We start from the raw sequence: 14,739 nt of genomic DNA on the forward strand, positions 1-14,739 counted from the left end.
CATGCAATTGGGATGGATGACATGCATCAACCAAGTCAGCAAGCTTGAGTCGCAGTTTATGGCAAGCATGGGTTGCTGTAGATCTATTCTACCCCGGATGTTCACGGGTCATGTCGCCATGAAAGTAAAATGGATTTGGACAATAATATATATGCTGTCTCCTGTTGAGCAACTGACTACTGGATTATCATCACTTGATGCCTCACCACCACACACCTCAATAAAGAAAATGGGTTTAAGTGTGCTGCCTTTTTGCCTAACTTGATGAAATTTCCTCTATTAGACGTCCGGGCATCTATTGATTTCGAGAAAGCCGTTGACCTGGTGTCGGGTCTGTTTATTGGTGTCAGTGTAAACTCACTATATTACCTTTCCAAGATCCACATTCTAGTCATTCAAAGAATACATTAGCAGGAAACAGTCATATTAATCACCAGCATATGACAGTATTAGAGACCAGGCTTCTATATTTTTGACAGAGCGTGTGACCTAGGGTGTCAAGTTGAGGCCGGCATATATTGGATCCCCAGGATCTATTAGAGGTTATACTGTATAGCCCTACTAAACACTCACGCTTCATAGAAGTTACATCTGTTGAAATTCACAGACCTTGATCAGTTTGTTTAAAAAACTAAATTCATTTGCCTCACAATTTTAGAAGAATGTATTGAAATTTATTAGGCCTTAACTATAAAATTTTGATAACTCTAAAAAAGACAGTTTTTCATATATGAAACAAACACATATTCTCAAATGAGTTATGATCCAACTTTATTGCTGGGAAGTGACAAAATAGTTAACAGAAAAATCTATAACTAAATGGTAAAAGGCACAATACTTGGACAAGGATTAACTAAAATGTATATAATCAGTTGTCCTATGGCTTTTGTGAAGTGTCACAGTGTCCCACAATCACATCAAAAGTACTAGTCATATCATGGATAACAGGATAAATTTCTTCAGTGCAATGTAAATAATCAACAACAACACATACAAAGTCAGCCATCTCCCACTGTGCTTCACTTTAATATGAGGTAAATATAAAACATTTTCAATCTATATACAGCACTAAGTGAATATCATGTGAGTTATCTCAATACAAATCAAATCATACACACTGAAAACAAAGCCGTTTTTTTATGTAACCCAAAAGGAGTTCTGACTTGCCATTCAAAGCAGAAGCTTAGCAGGGCATTTACACATTTTTTTCATTTCAATGTACTTTACATCAATGTACATCTACTGATAGTATTTCAAGAGATCTCGAATATATATTTGTAATTTATTTTGTTTTTTTATTTCACCCACCAACCATATCTGTTCAGAAAGAAATATTTCATAAACAGTTATAACAAATATTAGCTTCAAAAAGTATTATGCTTTAAAAGAAGATCTTGATTTAAATACAATAAATATCCGAGTCACTGATTGGTGTGTCGGCATGGTGTCTTATATCATGGCACATGGAGAAAGACAAATAGGGGACTCCCTATCAGCTAGAGTCATGTTCAAGTACGTACTGCAACGCCCCTGCAACGTCTGTGATCAGGTCCAGTAACAGACAGCACTAGGAACTTGTCTCGACACAAGACTGCATTTGTGTTTTGTTTGTTTGTTTGTTTGTTTGTTGTTTAATGCCGCACCTAACAATATTCCAGCTATATGACGGCAGTCTGTAAATAATCAAGTCTGGACCAGACAATCCGGTGATAGACATCATGAGCATCGATCCATGCAATTGGGATGCAATGACATGCATCAACCAAGTCAGCGAGCCTGACCACCTGATCCTGTTAGTCACCCACAAGACCATGACGTAGGAGACATGCTACTGACTATAGCTACAGTTGAATCATGAATCAGACTGGAATGAATCAGAGTGACTTATAGTTAGGCCAGGCCAAATTATTCACTTTTTTATGGAAGCCATCGAACAAGTTTTTTCTAGATTGTGAAAAACACACTGGAATAACAAAAAATAATATCATGCCTGATATATTTGTAGCTGTATATGACTGTGTTTGTAGCCATTGGCTTATTCTCTAGCAACAGCCAATCAGATTGTGTGCACATAAATCACCCAAACTCTCTTGATGGTGAATAAATGCAGTAGACCAAAAAAGGGAAATTAAGTTGTTTTCAAACATCTGTCCTCATTGTATTGTTTAATAAGGCAATGATGGTGAGCTAGAATAAGCTGGACATTGCATAGACCATACATCAGTATAGAGCCCTGCCAGGTTGCATGTGGTCTTGACCAACTCGGATGGACTTTTATAAACTCTGTATCCCTCAGTCGCTTTATCTGGTCAAATCACAGAATCTGCTTGAGTCACACACATCACTGTTATAACATACAACATATCACAATATGATTTACAATGAATAGGCCACAGCCACTGAATCTTATTCAAAAGAGGGAGGGAGTCCATATGTTCTGTACACAACAGAAGGGAGAAAGAGGGAGGGAGTCCATATGTTCTGTACACAACAGAAGGGAGAGGGGGGGGAGGGAGTCCATATGTTCTGTACACAACAGAAGGGAGAGAGGGATACCATATGTTCTGTACACAACAGGAGGGAGAGAGGGAGTCCATATATTCTGTACACAACAAAAGGGAGGGAGGGAGTCCATATGTTCTGTACACAACAGAAGGGAGGAGGGAGGGAGGGATACATGTACCATATGTTCTGTACACAACAGGAGGGAGGGAGTCCATATGTTCTGTACAAAACAGAAGGGAGGAGGGAGGGGGAAGGGAGGGAGGGAGGGATACCATATGTTCTGTACAAAACTAAAAACTAATTAAAGCATGCATCAGTTTCTACAAATGATATATAAAGATGCAGTGATACTGGCCACAGACATGATTGTGTTTAAGATGTAAGCATTATCATACTAAACATTCACCCATAAAATTAATTCTCCTGTTGGTTTAACTTGAGATTTCAATGATAACATTAGGGAGTTGGACTATTTTGGCAGTCAAGTGAAAAATAAATCAATTTCCATCCTTTATTTTCTGAGATCAACAGTAGTTCGTCCATTTTTAAGTCCAGGTACTCTAAGCAGTTGATTTCTGGGGTCCAAAGCCATGAAGATCTTACCAGAATAGAAAGGCCAGTCACATGCAACTTGATCAATTCAAGGATTCAAACAGCCAAACTATGTTTGCGTCTTTGACCCGCAGTCAAAATTAATTGTGTTTATTCTCAAACTGTAAACATGTAGACTGTAATATTTGCATCTGGTAAACCGGATGGATCAGCCATCTTGTTTAATACACTGAGGTTAATGGAATTCAAAATATACAAAAAACAACATGGACCGACATGGAATAACATATAAACAGTACCCTTATATATCTACTGTAACTTCCAACCTCTAAACCAACAGATAGGTAATACAAGCTGGGACAATGGACTTGGGTGAATTTGTTCTCATAAAAGTCTATCCCTGGTATGGGGGAGGTTTCTCGTTAGATGGGGGCTGAGGATGTCCTTGGTCATATAGGAAGCCTGCTGCTGGGGGTGCTGGGCCCCCTGGGTGGGGCTGGGCGGGGCCGGGCATGGGGTGGTGGGCTCCACCTACTGGGGGTAGGATAGGCCTCTGAAAAAATAACAAAACTTTCATTTCTGCTTTCCCAAAACCAGTCATCCTGCTTTCTGGGGTCTCCACAAAACAAGCAAGTTCCCATCCCTTCAGCCCCAGCTGTTGTATGATGGGCTCCCAGTTCGTGGTGGCATGTACCCCACCGAAGCCTGATGTCATGGAGACGAAGTGCTCCACAACTGTCCCCTGGTAAACTGGGGTGTTGTTATTGGCGCGCGACGAAGGTTTCTCGAAGAACCACACAGAGTTGAGCGACGCTGATGTCGAGAATGCTCCGTGACGTGCTTGGCCCATGTCGAAGAAAATCTCGACCAACTTCCAGCCTTGGGATAACTGGGATCCAAGCATCCCATTCCAGTCACACATGACCCTGACACCCGATGTCCCGAAGGAGAGATTAGCCTGTATGGTCACTGGACAGGGAACACACTGGTAGAGGTAACGCTCGGACATTGGGGAATTGGGGATCTCGAAGAACAAGTCTACTCCCATTACTGAAAATGACAAAGAGCACATTATTATTTAACATGCATGATGAGTTAAGTTCGTAATGTGAGTTGCACCCACTGGAAAAATGGTTAGAAACATTGTGAACAAATCATAAAATGAGACCAATAATAAGTTCTGTTTGTTTGTTTATATGTTTGTTGTTTAACGCCACACTCAGCAATATTCCAGCTATGTGACGGCGGTCTGTAAATAATCGAGTCTGGACCAGACAATCCAGTGATTGCTATTATGATCATCGATCAACACAATTGGGATACGATGACATGCATCAACCAAGTCAGCAAGCCTGATCACCCGATCCTGTTGGTCTTCTCTGACGACAAGCATAGTCACCTTTTATGACTATCATGGGTTGCTGAAGATCGGATCTTCACGGGTCCCATTATAAGAACTTATTGACTTATATTACCCATAAAGTAAGGAAGATCAAGTGTAATAACTTTTCACTATTTGCCATGTGCATTTCAGTGATACTCAATGCTGATTGACGTCAGGGTTGCTGAGGAACATTTCTAACCTGGAATCACCACAGGATTAAGATCAGCATAACTTGCTGGGGACTAATTCTAACCTGGAATCTCCATAGGGTCTTTCTGCCCTACTCACTGGGGACCAGTTCTAACCTGGAATTTCCACAGTCTGGTGGCTCTACTCACTGCATGGGGACCAATTCTAACCTGGAATCTCCATAGGGTCTTTGTGCCCTTCTCACTGGGGACCAGTTCTAACCTGGAATCTCCATAGGGTCTTTCTGCCCTACTCACTGGGGACCAGTTCTAAGCTGGAATCACCACACAGTCTGGTGGCTCTACTCACTGGGGACCAATTCTAACCTGGAATCTCCATAGGGTCTTTCTGCCCTTCTCACTGGGGACCAGCTCTAACCTGGAATCTCCATGGGATTATGACCAGCATAGGTTACTGGGAACCAATTCTAACCTGGAATCACCACAGGATTAAGATCAGCATAACTTGCTGGGGACTAATTCTAACCTGGAATCTCCATAGGGTCTTTCTGCCCTACTCACTGGGGACCAGTTCTAACCTGGAATTTCCACAGTCTGGTGGCTCTACTCACTGCATGGGGACCAATTCTAACCTGGAATCTCCATAGGGTCTTTGTGCCCTTCTCACTGGGGACCAGTTCTAACCTGGAATCTCCATAGGGTCTTTCTGCCCTACTCACTGGGGACCAGTTCTAAGCTGGAATCACCACACAGTCTGGTGGCTCTACTCACTGGGGACCAATTCTAACCTGGAATCTCCATAGGGTCTTTCTGCCCTTCTCACTGGGGACCAGCTCTAACCTGGAATCTCCATGGGATTATGACCAGCATAGGTTACTGGGAACCAATTCTAACCTGGAATCACCACAGGATTAAGATCAGCATAATTTGCTTGGGACTAATTCTAACCTGGAATCTCCATAGGGTCTTTCTGCCCTACTCACTGGGGACCAGTTCTAACCTGGAATCTCCATAGGGTCTTTCTGCCCTACTCACTGGGGACCAATTCTAACCTGCAATCTCCATAGGGTCTTTCTGCCCTGCTCACTGGGGACCAATTCTAACCTGGAATCTCCACAGGGTCTTTCTGCCCTACTCACTGGGGACCAATTCTAACCTGGAATCTCCATAGGGTCTTTCTGCCCTACTCACTGGGGACTAATTCTGACCTGCAATCTCCATAGGGTCTTTCTGCCCTACTCACTGGGGACCAATTCTAACCTGGAATCTCCATAGGGTCTTTCTGCCCTACTCACTGGGGACCAATTCTAACCTGGAATCTCCATAGGGTCTTTCTGCCCTACTCACTGGGGACCAGTTCTAACCTGGAATCACCACACAGTCAGGTGGCTCTACTCAATGGGGACCAATTCTAACCTGGAATCTCCATAGGGTCTTTCTGCCCTACTCACTGGGGACCAATTCTAACCTGGAATCACCACACAGTCAGGTGGCTCTACTCACTGGGGACCAATTCTAACCTGGAATCACCACAGGATTAAGATCAGCATAACTTGCTGGGGACTAATTCTAACCTGGAATCTCCACAGGGTCTTTCTGCCCTACTCACTGGGGACCAGTTCTAACCTGGAATCTCCACACTGTCTGGTGGCTCTACTCACTGGGGACCAATTCTAACCTGGAATCTCCATAGGGTCTTTGTGCCCTTCTCACTGGGGACCAGTTCTAACCTGGAATTTCCACAGTCTGGTGGCTCTACTCACTGCATGGGGACCAATTCTAACCTGGAATCTCCATAGGGTTTTTGTGCCCTTCTCACTGGGGACCAGTTCTAACCTGGAATCTCCATAGGGTCTTTCTGCCCTACTCACTGGGGACCAGTTCTAAGCTGGAATCACCACACAGTCTGGTGGCTCTACTCACTGGGGACCAATTCTAACCTGGAATCTCCATAGGGTCTTTCTGCCCTTCTCACTGGGGACCAGCTCTAACCTGGAATCTCCATGGGATTATGACCAGCATAGGTTACTGGGAACCAATTCTAACCTGGAATCACCACAGGATTAAGATCAGCATAATTTGCTTGGGACTAATTCTAACCTGGAATCTCCATAGGGTCTTTCTGCCCTACTCACTGGGGACCAGTTCTAACCTGGAATCTCCATAGGGTCTTTCTGCCCTACTCACTGGGGACCAATTCTAACCTGCAATCTCCATAGGGTCTTTCTGCCCTGCTCACTGGGGACCAATTCTAACGTGGAATCTCCACAGGGTCTTTCTGCCCTACTCACTGGGGACCAATTCTAACCTGGAATCTCCATAGGGTCTTTCTGCCCTACTCACTGGGGACTAATTCTGACCTGCAATCTCCATAGGGTCTTTCTGCCCTACTCACTGGGGACCAATTCTAACCTGGAATCTCCATAGGGTCTTTCTGCCCTACTCACTGGGGACCAATTCTAACCTGGAATCTCCATAGGGTCTTTCTGCCCTACTCACTGGGGACCAGTTCTAACCTGGAATCACCACACAGTCAGGTGGCTCTACTCAATGGGGACCAATTCTAACCTGGAATCTCCATAGGGTCTTTCTGCCCTACTCACTGGGGACCAATTCTAACCTGGAATCACCACACAGTCAGGTGGCTCTACTCACTGGGGACCAATTCTAACCTGGAATCACCACAGGATTAAGATCAGCATAACTTGCTGGGGACTAATTCTAACCTGGAATCTCCACAGGGTCTTTCTGCCCTACTCACTGGGGACCAGTTCTAACCTGGAATCTCCACACTGTCTGGTGGCTCTACTCACTGGGGACCAATTCTAACCTGGAATCTCCATAGGGTCTTTGTGCCCTTCTCACTGGGGACCAGTTCTAACCTGGAATCTCCATAGGGTCTTTCTGCCCTAGTCACTGGGGACCAGTTCTAAGCTGGAATCACCACACAGTCTGGTGGCTCTACTCACTGGGGACCAATTCTAACCTGGAATCTCCATAGGGTCTTTCTGCCCTTCTCACTGGGGACCAGCTCTAACCTGGAATCTCCATGGGATTATGACCAGCATAGGTTACTGGGAACCAATTCTAACCTGGAATCACCACAGGATTAAGATCAGCATAATTTGCTTGGGACTAATTCTAACCTGGAATCTCCATAGGGTCTTTCTGCCCTACTCACTGGGGACCAATTCTAACCTGGAATCTCCATAGGGTCTTTCTGCCCTACTCACTGGGGACTAATTCTGACCTGCAATCTCCATAAGGTCTTTCTGCCCTACTCACTGGGGACCAATTCTAACCTGGAATCTCCATAGGGTCTTTCTGCCCTGTTCACTGGGGACCAATTCTAACCTGGAATCTCCACAGGGTCTTTCTGCCCTACTCACTTGGGACCAATTCTAACCTGGAATCTCCATAGGGTCTTTTTGCCCTACTCACTGGGGACTAATTCTGACCTGCAATCTCCATAGGGTCTTTCTGCCCTACTCACTGGGGACCAATTCTAACCTGGAATCTCCATAGGGTCTTTCTGCCCTACTCACTGGGGACCAATTCTAACCTGGAATCACCACACAGTCTGGTGGCTCTACTCACTGGGGACCAATTCTAACCTGGAATCTCCATAGGGTCTTTCTGCCCTACTCACTGGGGACCAATTCTAACCTGGAATCTCCATAGGGTCTTTCTGCCCTACTCACTGGGGACTAATTCTGACCTGCAATCTCCATAGGGTCTTTCTGCCCTACTCACTGGGGACCAATTCTAACCTGGAATCTCCATAGGGTCTTTCTGCCCTACTCACTGGGGACCAATTCTAACCTGGAATCTCCATAGGGTCTTTCTGCCCTACTCACTTGGGACCAATTCTAACCTGGAATCTCCATAGGGTCTTTCTGCCCTACTCACTGGGGACTAATTCTAACCTGGAACCTCCATAGGGTCTTGTGGCTTTACTCACTGGGGACTAATTCTAACCTGGAATCTCCATAGGGTCTTGTGGCTCTACTCACTGGGGACCAATTCTAACCTGGAATCTCCATAGGGTCTTGTGGCTCTACTCACTGGGGACCAATTCTAACCTGGAATCTCCATAGGGTCTTTCTGCCCTACTCACTGGGGACTTATTCTAACCTGGAATCTCCATAGGGTCTTTCTGCCCTACTCACTGGGGACAAGTTCTAACCTTGAATCTCCATGGGATGATGACCAGCATAGGTTGCTGGGGACCAATTCTAACCTGGAATCTCCACGGGTCTTGTGGCTCTACTCACTGGGGACTAGAGCTGGGACGGGTAACTCGGGTACCCGGGTCGGGTGGGTACTGTGTAGGACCCGGGTACCCACAGGACTACCCGGACCCGTGTTAAGTCATGTGATATATAGTTTAATGGCAAAAGCTATCTCGAACTCTATGGTTACACTACAAGTCACTAATGTTCGCATTTCTTTCTGACTATGCACCCATTCCTCCTGACTTTTCATATGGTTGAATAAAGATATAACTTAAGTCAATGTCAGTGTATGATACATGAATGTAAATACATTTGCAAGTGCTGTGGTAAAAAAATTCCCAATCGGACATTTTGTATCTCTTAAGACCTACAGTGGGTTCCCAGGTAGGGTCGGGTAATATGGGAGTGGGTACCCGGGTAGTAAATTTGGACTCTTCCCAGCCCTACTAGGGACCAGTCTTGTTGCTCTACTTACTGGGGACCAATTCTGACATGAATTCTCCATGGAATGACGACAAGCATTGGTTGCAGGGGACCAGTTCTAACCTGGAATCTCCACAGGGTCTTACTGCACTACTTACTCGGGCTGATTCCTTGCATGGCGGCACTGAAGCCCTGGCCTTGTTGCTGCCCTGTCATCTCGACACAAATGAGACGCCCGCCTGTATTAGTGTTGTCCACGATGGCCTGGTAGATCTGAGACGAGTCTCCCACAATCTGGGGGTTGAGCTGGATCAAGCCATGACCCATTCTCTGGGCCACCATGACAGACTTGACAACGCGCAGCTGCCAGCCTTGTTGACTCGGCATTTGAGGGTAGCGACAGAACACACCCTGGGAACAGCAGAGTGAGTGAGTGAGTGAGTGAGTGAGTGAGTGAGTGAGTGAGTGAGTGAGTGATAGACATTTTATCACTAGCCCTTCAAACATCAACTGTCAGAGACTCAGTATATCATGAATAGAATATCATGTCATGGTGCCAAAAAATAGCACATTATCTCTATTTTAGACACAAATATTTATATCTGATACAAGGGCTGGGAAGAAACACCAACTGTGCGATCTGATACGTATCACGATACCTTGCTCACGATCTGATACGTATCACGATACCTTGCTCACGATCTGATTCGCATCACGATACTTGCATGTGCTCTTATCTGTGGTCTAAGCCATCTTTTCATAGACATGATGGCCAAATACCTGACACACTGACGATTTACAGTATGCAGTGTAAAGTATGGCGCAATGGATGAAAATATTTACGTTTTTAATACTCATTTTCACTAGAAATTAGTGTGTGGTGTAACATATATTAAAGAATACATTTAAGGTAAGAATCGATACTTTTTACTTTGTGTGCGATTATGATCGATACTTGTATCGAGAAGCAAAAAATCATGATCCACCGATGCATGTGTGCATCGTCCCACTACTAGTGGATACTGGTACGAAATACCTCCAAACATTCAGATTGTACTTTTATTGTAACTCACCTGGAATGGTATAGCCATGGACATGCTGAAGAGGCCCCCCTGGCGCTGTGCTCCCCCAGGTATGCGGTAGAAGGTGAGGAGACGGAAACCTTCTGCATACTTCTGTCCCAGGATTGGGTAATAGGAGTCAATGTTGGTGGTCACCATGTTGTGTGTTGTAGAGAAGCTGATGTTGTTGGTCATCGACACCTGAAACAGGGGGAAGACAATGATGATGACAGCAAAGCCTTGTAGCAATGAAGTTGTATTCTGCCCTTGTGTTCAGTAGTTCAACTTCAACAGGTATCAATGAAGCAGAATAGTTAAAAGTGACTTACCTGTGTTATCAGTTGTATAGGTGTAGATGACTTACCTGTGTGTTAATGAAGTTGTATTCTGCAGCTGTGCTCAGGTGTATGTGACTTACATGAGTAATGAAGCTGTATAGGTGTAGATGACTTATCTGTGTATTTAGAAAGCTTCATTCAGCAGGTGCATTCAGGTGTAATGAAGCTATATATTTGTAGATGACCTACCTGTGCATTGAGGAATCTGTATTCTGCAGCCATGCTCAGGTCCATGTGACTCACCTGTGTAATCAGCTGTATATTTGTAGATGACCTGATATGTGTTAATAAAGTTGTATTTTTCAGCTGTGCTCAGGTGTATGTGACTTACCTGTGCAATCAGCTGTATATTTGTAGAAGACCTACCTGTGTGTTGATGAAGTTGCATTCTGCAGCTGTGCTCAGGTGTATGTGACTTACCTGTGCAATCAGCTGTATATTTGTAGAAGACCTACCTGTGTGTTGATGAAGTTGTATTCTGCAGCTGTGCTCAGGTGCATGTGACTTACCTGTGCAATCAGCTGTATATTTGTAGAAGACCTACCTGTGTGTTGATGAAGTTGTATTCTGCAGCTGGTCCAGGATAAGGAGGTTCAGGGGGACCTGCTGGCCCAGCTGGTGCCAACACCTGACCCCTTGACGTGGACGAATTGCCTCCCATGTTCTATGTCAGTTGACTTGCTTCTGTAACAAAATTAAAACCAACAGTAAAATTTGTTAAAACTACCAAATGCTCTGAGAAATTATGAAAGTTTCTATTGATAAAAGAAAACTAGGATAGTTACTGTGTTTAATAGGTTTGTAACAGGGAGATCATTGGCTCTCCCCATCCAGGGTTTGATGTGATGCACATATGTGCATCCAGTACTCACAAATGTTGACATTGGACGCAAAAAAAGAATAAACTGTGTCCCGAGGGACACACAATAATATCCATGGTATTTACAGCTAGGGCTGGGATAAGTCCATATTTACTACCCGGGTACCTGACCCCCCATTACCCGGATCTACCCCGATACCCACTGTAGCACCAAGAGTTGGGTACAAAATGTCCAAAAAGGAATTGTTTTACTGGACCCCTGGCAAAATCTAGTTAGGTACAAAATGTCTGATAAGGAATTGTTTTACTGGACCCCTGGCAAAGGTATCTTGGTACATCCCAATTCGTGTCAACAAGGTTAATATATAATAGCTTATGGTACTGCCTTGTAGAGGTGATTTCTACTTCAAAGATAACAGGAAAGAATAAAAATAAATATTACATATTATAAACCATCCTATTCAATTGGGTTAAATATCATAAACGAAAATATTATGATATCTCTGTGATTTTATATACCTGGTAATATGCTGGGTATTTTGCATAATATATACTGGATTTTGTATTTATAACTTCCAGTATTATTGTAACATGGGAATGAAGAGGTTTTTTCGCATTTGAACACAATGTAGACACATAAATGTGAGGAATGATGTAAATCAAATGACAAATGTCTAAATGCAAATGTGTACTATTGTATGTATGAAAGTTTAATATCTTGATGTGACTGCCTCTGTGGTCTAGTGGTAGAGCGTCCGCCCAGAGAGTGGAACTGGAAGGTCCAGGGTTCGATCCCGGGCCACATCAAACCAAAAGACATGCATGCACGTGTGTATGGCTGCTTGTACTTGTCCGACTAATGCCGATTTAATAGTGCTAGGGATCCGTGAAGATCCGGGTCAGAATAAGTCTTTAGCAACCCATGCTTGCCGTAAAAGGCGACTATGCTTGTCATAAAAGGCGACTAACGGGATCGGGTGGTCAGGTGATCAGGTGAATGTCATCAATCCCAATTGCGTGGATCAATGCTCATGATATTAATCACTGGATTGTCTGGTCCAGACTTGATTATTTACAGGCAGACCGCCGTCATATAGTTGGAATATTGCTGAGTGCAGCGTTAAACAACAAACCAACCAATTATAGTGCTAGCCCACTGAGATACCATGCTGCAGCTTAATGTGAATACCCCACTCAGCCACAGTATACTGACTCCGAGCCGACCAGTCCTTGTTCTAGCCCCTTAATACCGAGTGCCAGACAGGGTAACTACAAGTACCATCTTTAAACGTCTTTTGGTATGACGTGGCCGGGGATTGAACCCCGCACCTTCCGCTCTCCGGGCAGATGCTCTACCACTACACCACGAGAAATAATACTGATATCTGAAATTGAGCAATATCACTTTGTGGATTGTTTGGACTATTTAGTAATCTGTTACTTTTTGCCCCTTAAAAATGTTCATGACAATTACTCTGAGGTTGTCTTTTATCACTCATCACGCTAATGAAAGAACACTGACACTGAAATCTATGTGGACGTAACCGGAATTTCATCAAGATATATATAATCCAAACTGTCATTCTTATAGTAATATAATCTTTGAAACATTCAGTGTATAAACTAATCATGACCACTTCTGCCAATTATGTTTTGATGTCAAACACACTGACATTTTCATTGGCATTTCTTATTGGTAAGCTAACCTCATGGACAATAAAAAATGAATGTACACTTTGACATATGAAATGTCATATTTCTATCATTGCTAGGATATGCACTTTCAAATGATATGAATTATTGGACATTTAGATTTCAAACAAGGGCGCTTACTTGACTTTACTTGGCACCTGCAGTACAATTAATACAATTGTATAGAAAAGTAGCAAACTTTCCAGCTACTTTCACACAGTGCATATCCCTTTTGTATTTAGTGAATTAAGATTCTGTTTGAAATACAATTAACTTGAGCTGAATGCTAGACAATTTGGTAAAACTGTGTGAAGAAATAAGAAAACTTTTTATACAGAGTTCATCTTTGAAACAGTGACGTCATCACAATGCGGCACTGAGCAGTATACAAAGCCTGCTGACGGCCAGGCACCATGAGGGTTAATCTTGGATCCCAGCTAAATCCCTGGCATAATTAACACGATCCGATCATTACTGTCGCCATGTTCCTGAGCGATCTTTATCTCTGAACATAGTCAGAGAAGAGTGAGTGAGTGAGTATGGTTTTACGCCGCTTTTAGCAATATTCCAGCAATATCACGGCTGGGGACACCAGAGATGGGCTTCACACATTGTACCCATGTCGGGAATCGAACCTGGGTCTTCGGCGTGACGAGCGAACGCTTTAACCACTAGGCTACCCGACCGCCCCTAGTCAGAGAAGAGATAATGATGGTTACTATAGATATACAGCTAGCTGAGTGCCGAGAGCTGTGTGTTGACGGCTCTTGCTGCTCTCGGCTATGATGAAACCTGTGCTCAAGAAACCAGTGATTGATTTAAAAATAAGCAACATCCCACCATGTCAGGGTACCGTATGTGTCTTTTAGTTTGGTTTGGTTTGTTGTTTAACAATACGATACGATGACATACATCAACCAAGTCGGCAAGCCTGACCACCCAATCCCTTTAGTCGCCATTTACGGCAAGCATGGGTTGCTGAAGACCTGATTCTACCCCGAATCTTCACGAGCCGTGTCTTTTAGCATTGTCTTAGGACAGTCATAGGTTGCTGAGGCCTGTCTCACTGTCCCTGAACCTTATTCTTTTCCATTCCTCCCTGCCCTTACTGTACATAATGCAACAGTCCTAAATGAAGCAAGTCGATCTGGACTTTCAACAGAATCTGAATTTCCTGTCTCCCTGGGGTTATTAATAATTAAAGCGGAGTTGTTTGATTCTATAAATATATATATTTTCAGAGACTAGCGTTAGCCTAAGGAACAATTTTAACAGCTCCGTTCCACAAAGCTATCTTTGCGCTAAGATGACTGTAACTTAAATGGTCTAACATCAGAACCGTGCTTTCAGGTCGTGTTTATTGGTCTGTTTATGTTCAATGACATGTCTACTTACTGCTTACCTGATAGCGGGAAGACTTACTCCTTCAGTAAATAGGACGAATAAGAAATATCGAGGTTTTCTAATCTACAAACGTTGCAACACCCCACATCAAGATTACACACTCGTTGGCCCACTCACCTGTTGTTTACAATAACTATATTTCCGCATTGCGAAATCGAGGCAACTGACGGTGAATA

At 43.7% G+C, this 14,739-nt stretch overlaps 1 protein-coding gene across 2 annotated transcripts; it reads right to left on the bottom strand.

Moving 5' to 3' along the window:
• Window positions 1-746: 746 nt before the first annotated feature.
• On the bottom strand, window positions 747-14,739 carry LOC124143685. Of its 2 annotated transcripts, none has more exons than XM_046512727.2 (5): window positions 14,681-14,739; window positions 11,192-11,331; window positions 10,322-10,510; window positions 9,407-9,659; window positions 747-4,107 (listed from the first exon to the last, which is right to left on the bottom strand). In XM_046512727.2, the coding sequence occupies exons 2-5, from the start codon at window positions 11,306-11,308 to the stop codon at window positions 3,452-3,454; spliced, it is 1,215 nt and encodes a 404-aa protein (XP_046368683.2). In that variant the 5' UTR covers window positions 11,309-11,331; window positions 14,681-14,739; the 3' UTR covers window positions 747-3,451. The 2 variants fall into 2 exon arrangements, with proteins under 2 accessions (XP_046368683.2, XP_046368684.2); XM_046512728.2 differs by having other exon boundaries at window positions 14,562-14,686.

This window comes from Haliotis rufescens, unplaced genomic scaffold, assembly GCF_023055435.1.
Source record: "Haliotis rufescens isolate VD_foot unplaced genomic scaffold, xgHalRufe1.0.p SCAF_7, whole genome shotgun sequence".
Lineage (NCBI taxonomy): Eukaryota > Metazoa > Mollusca > Gastropoda > Lepetellida > Haliotidae > Haliotis > Haliotis rufescens.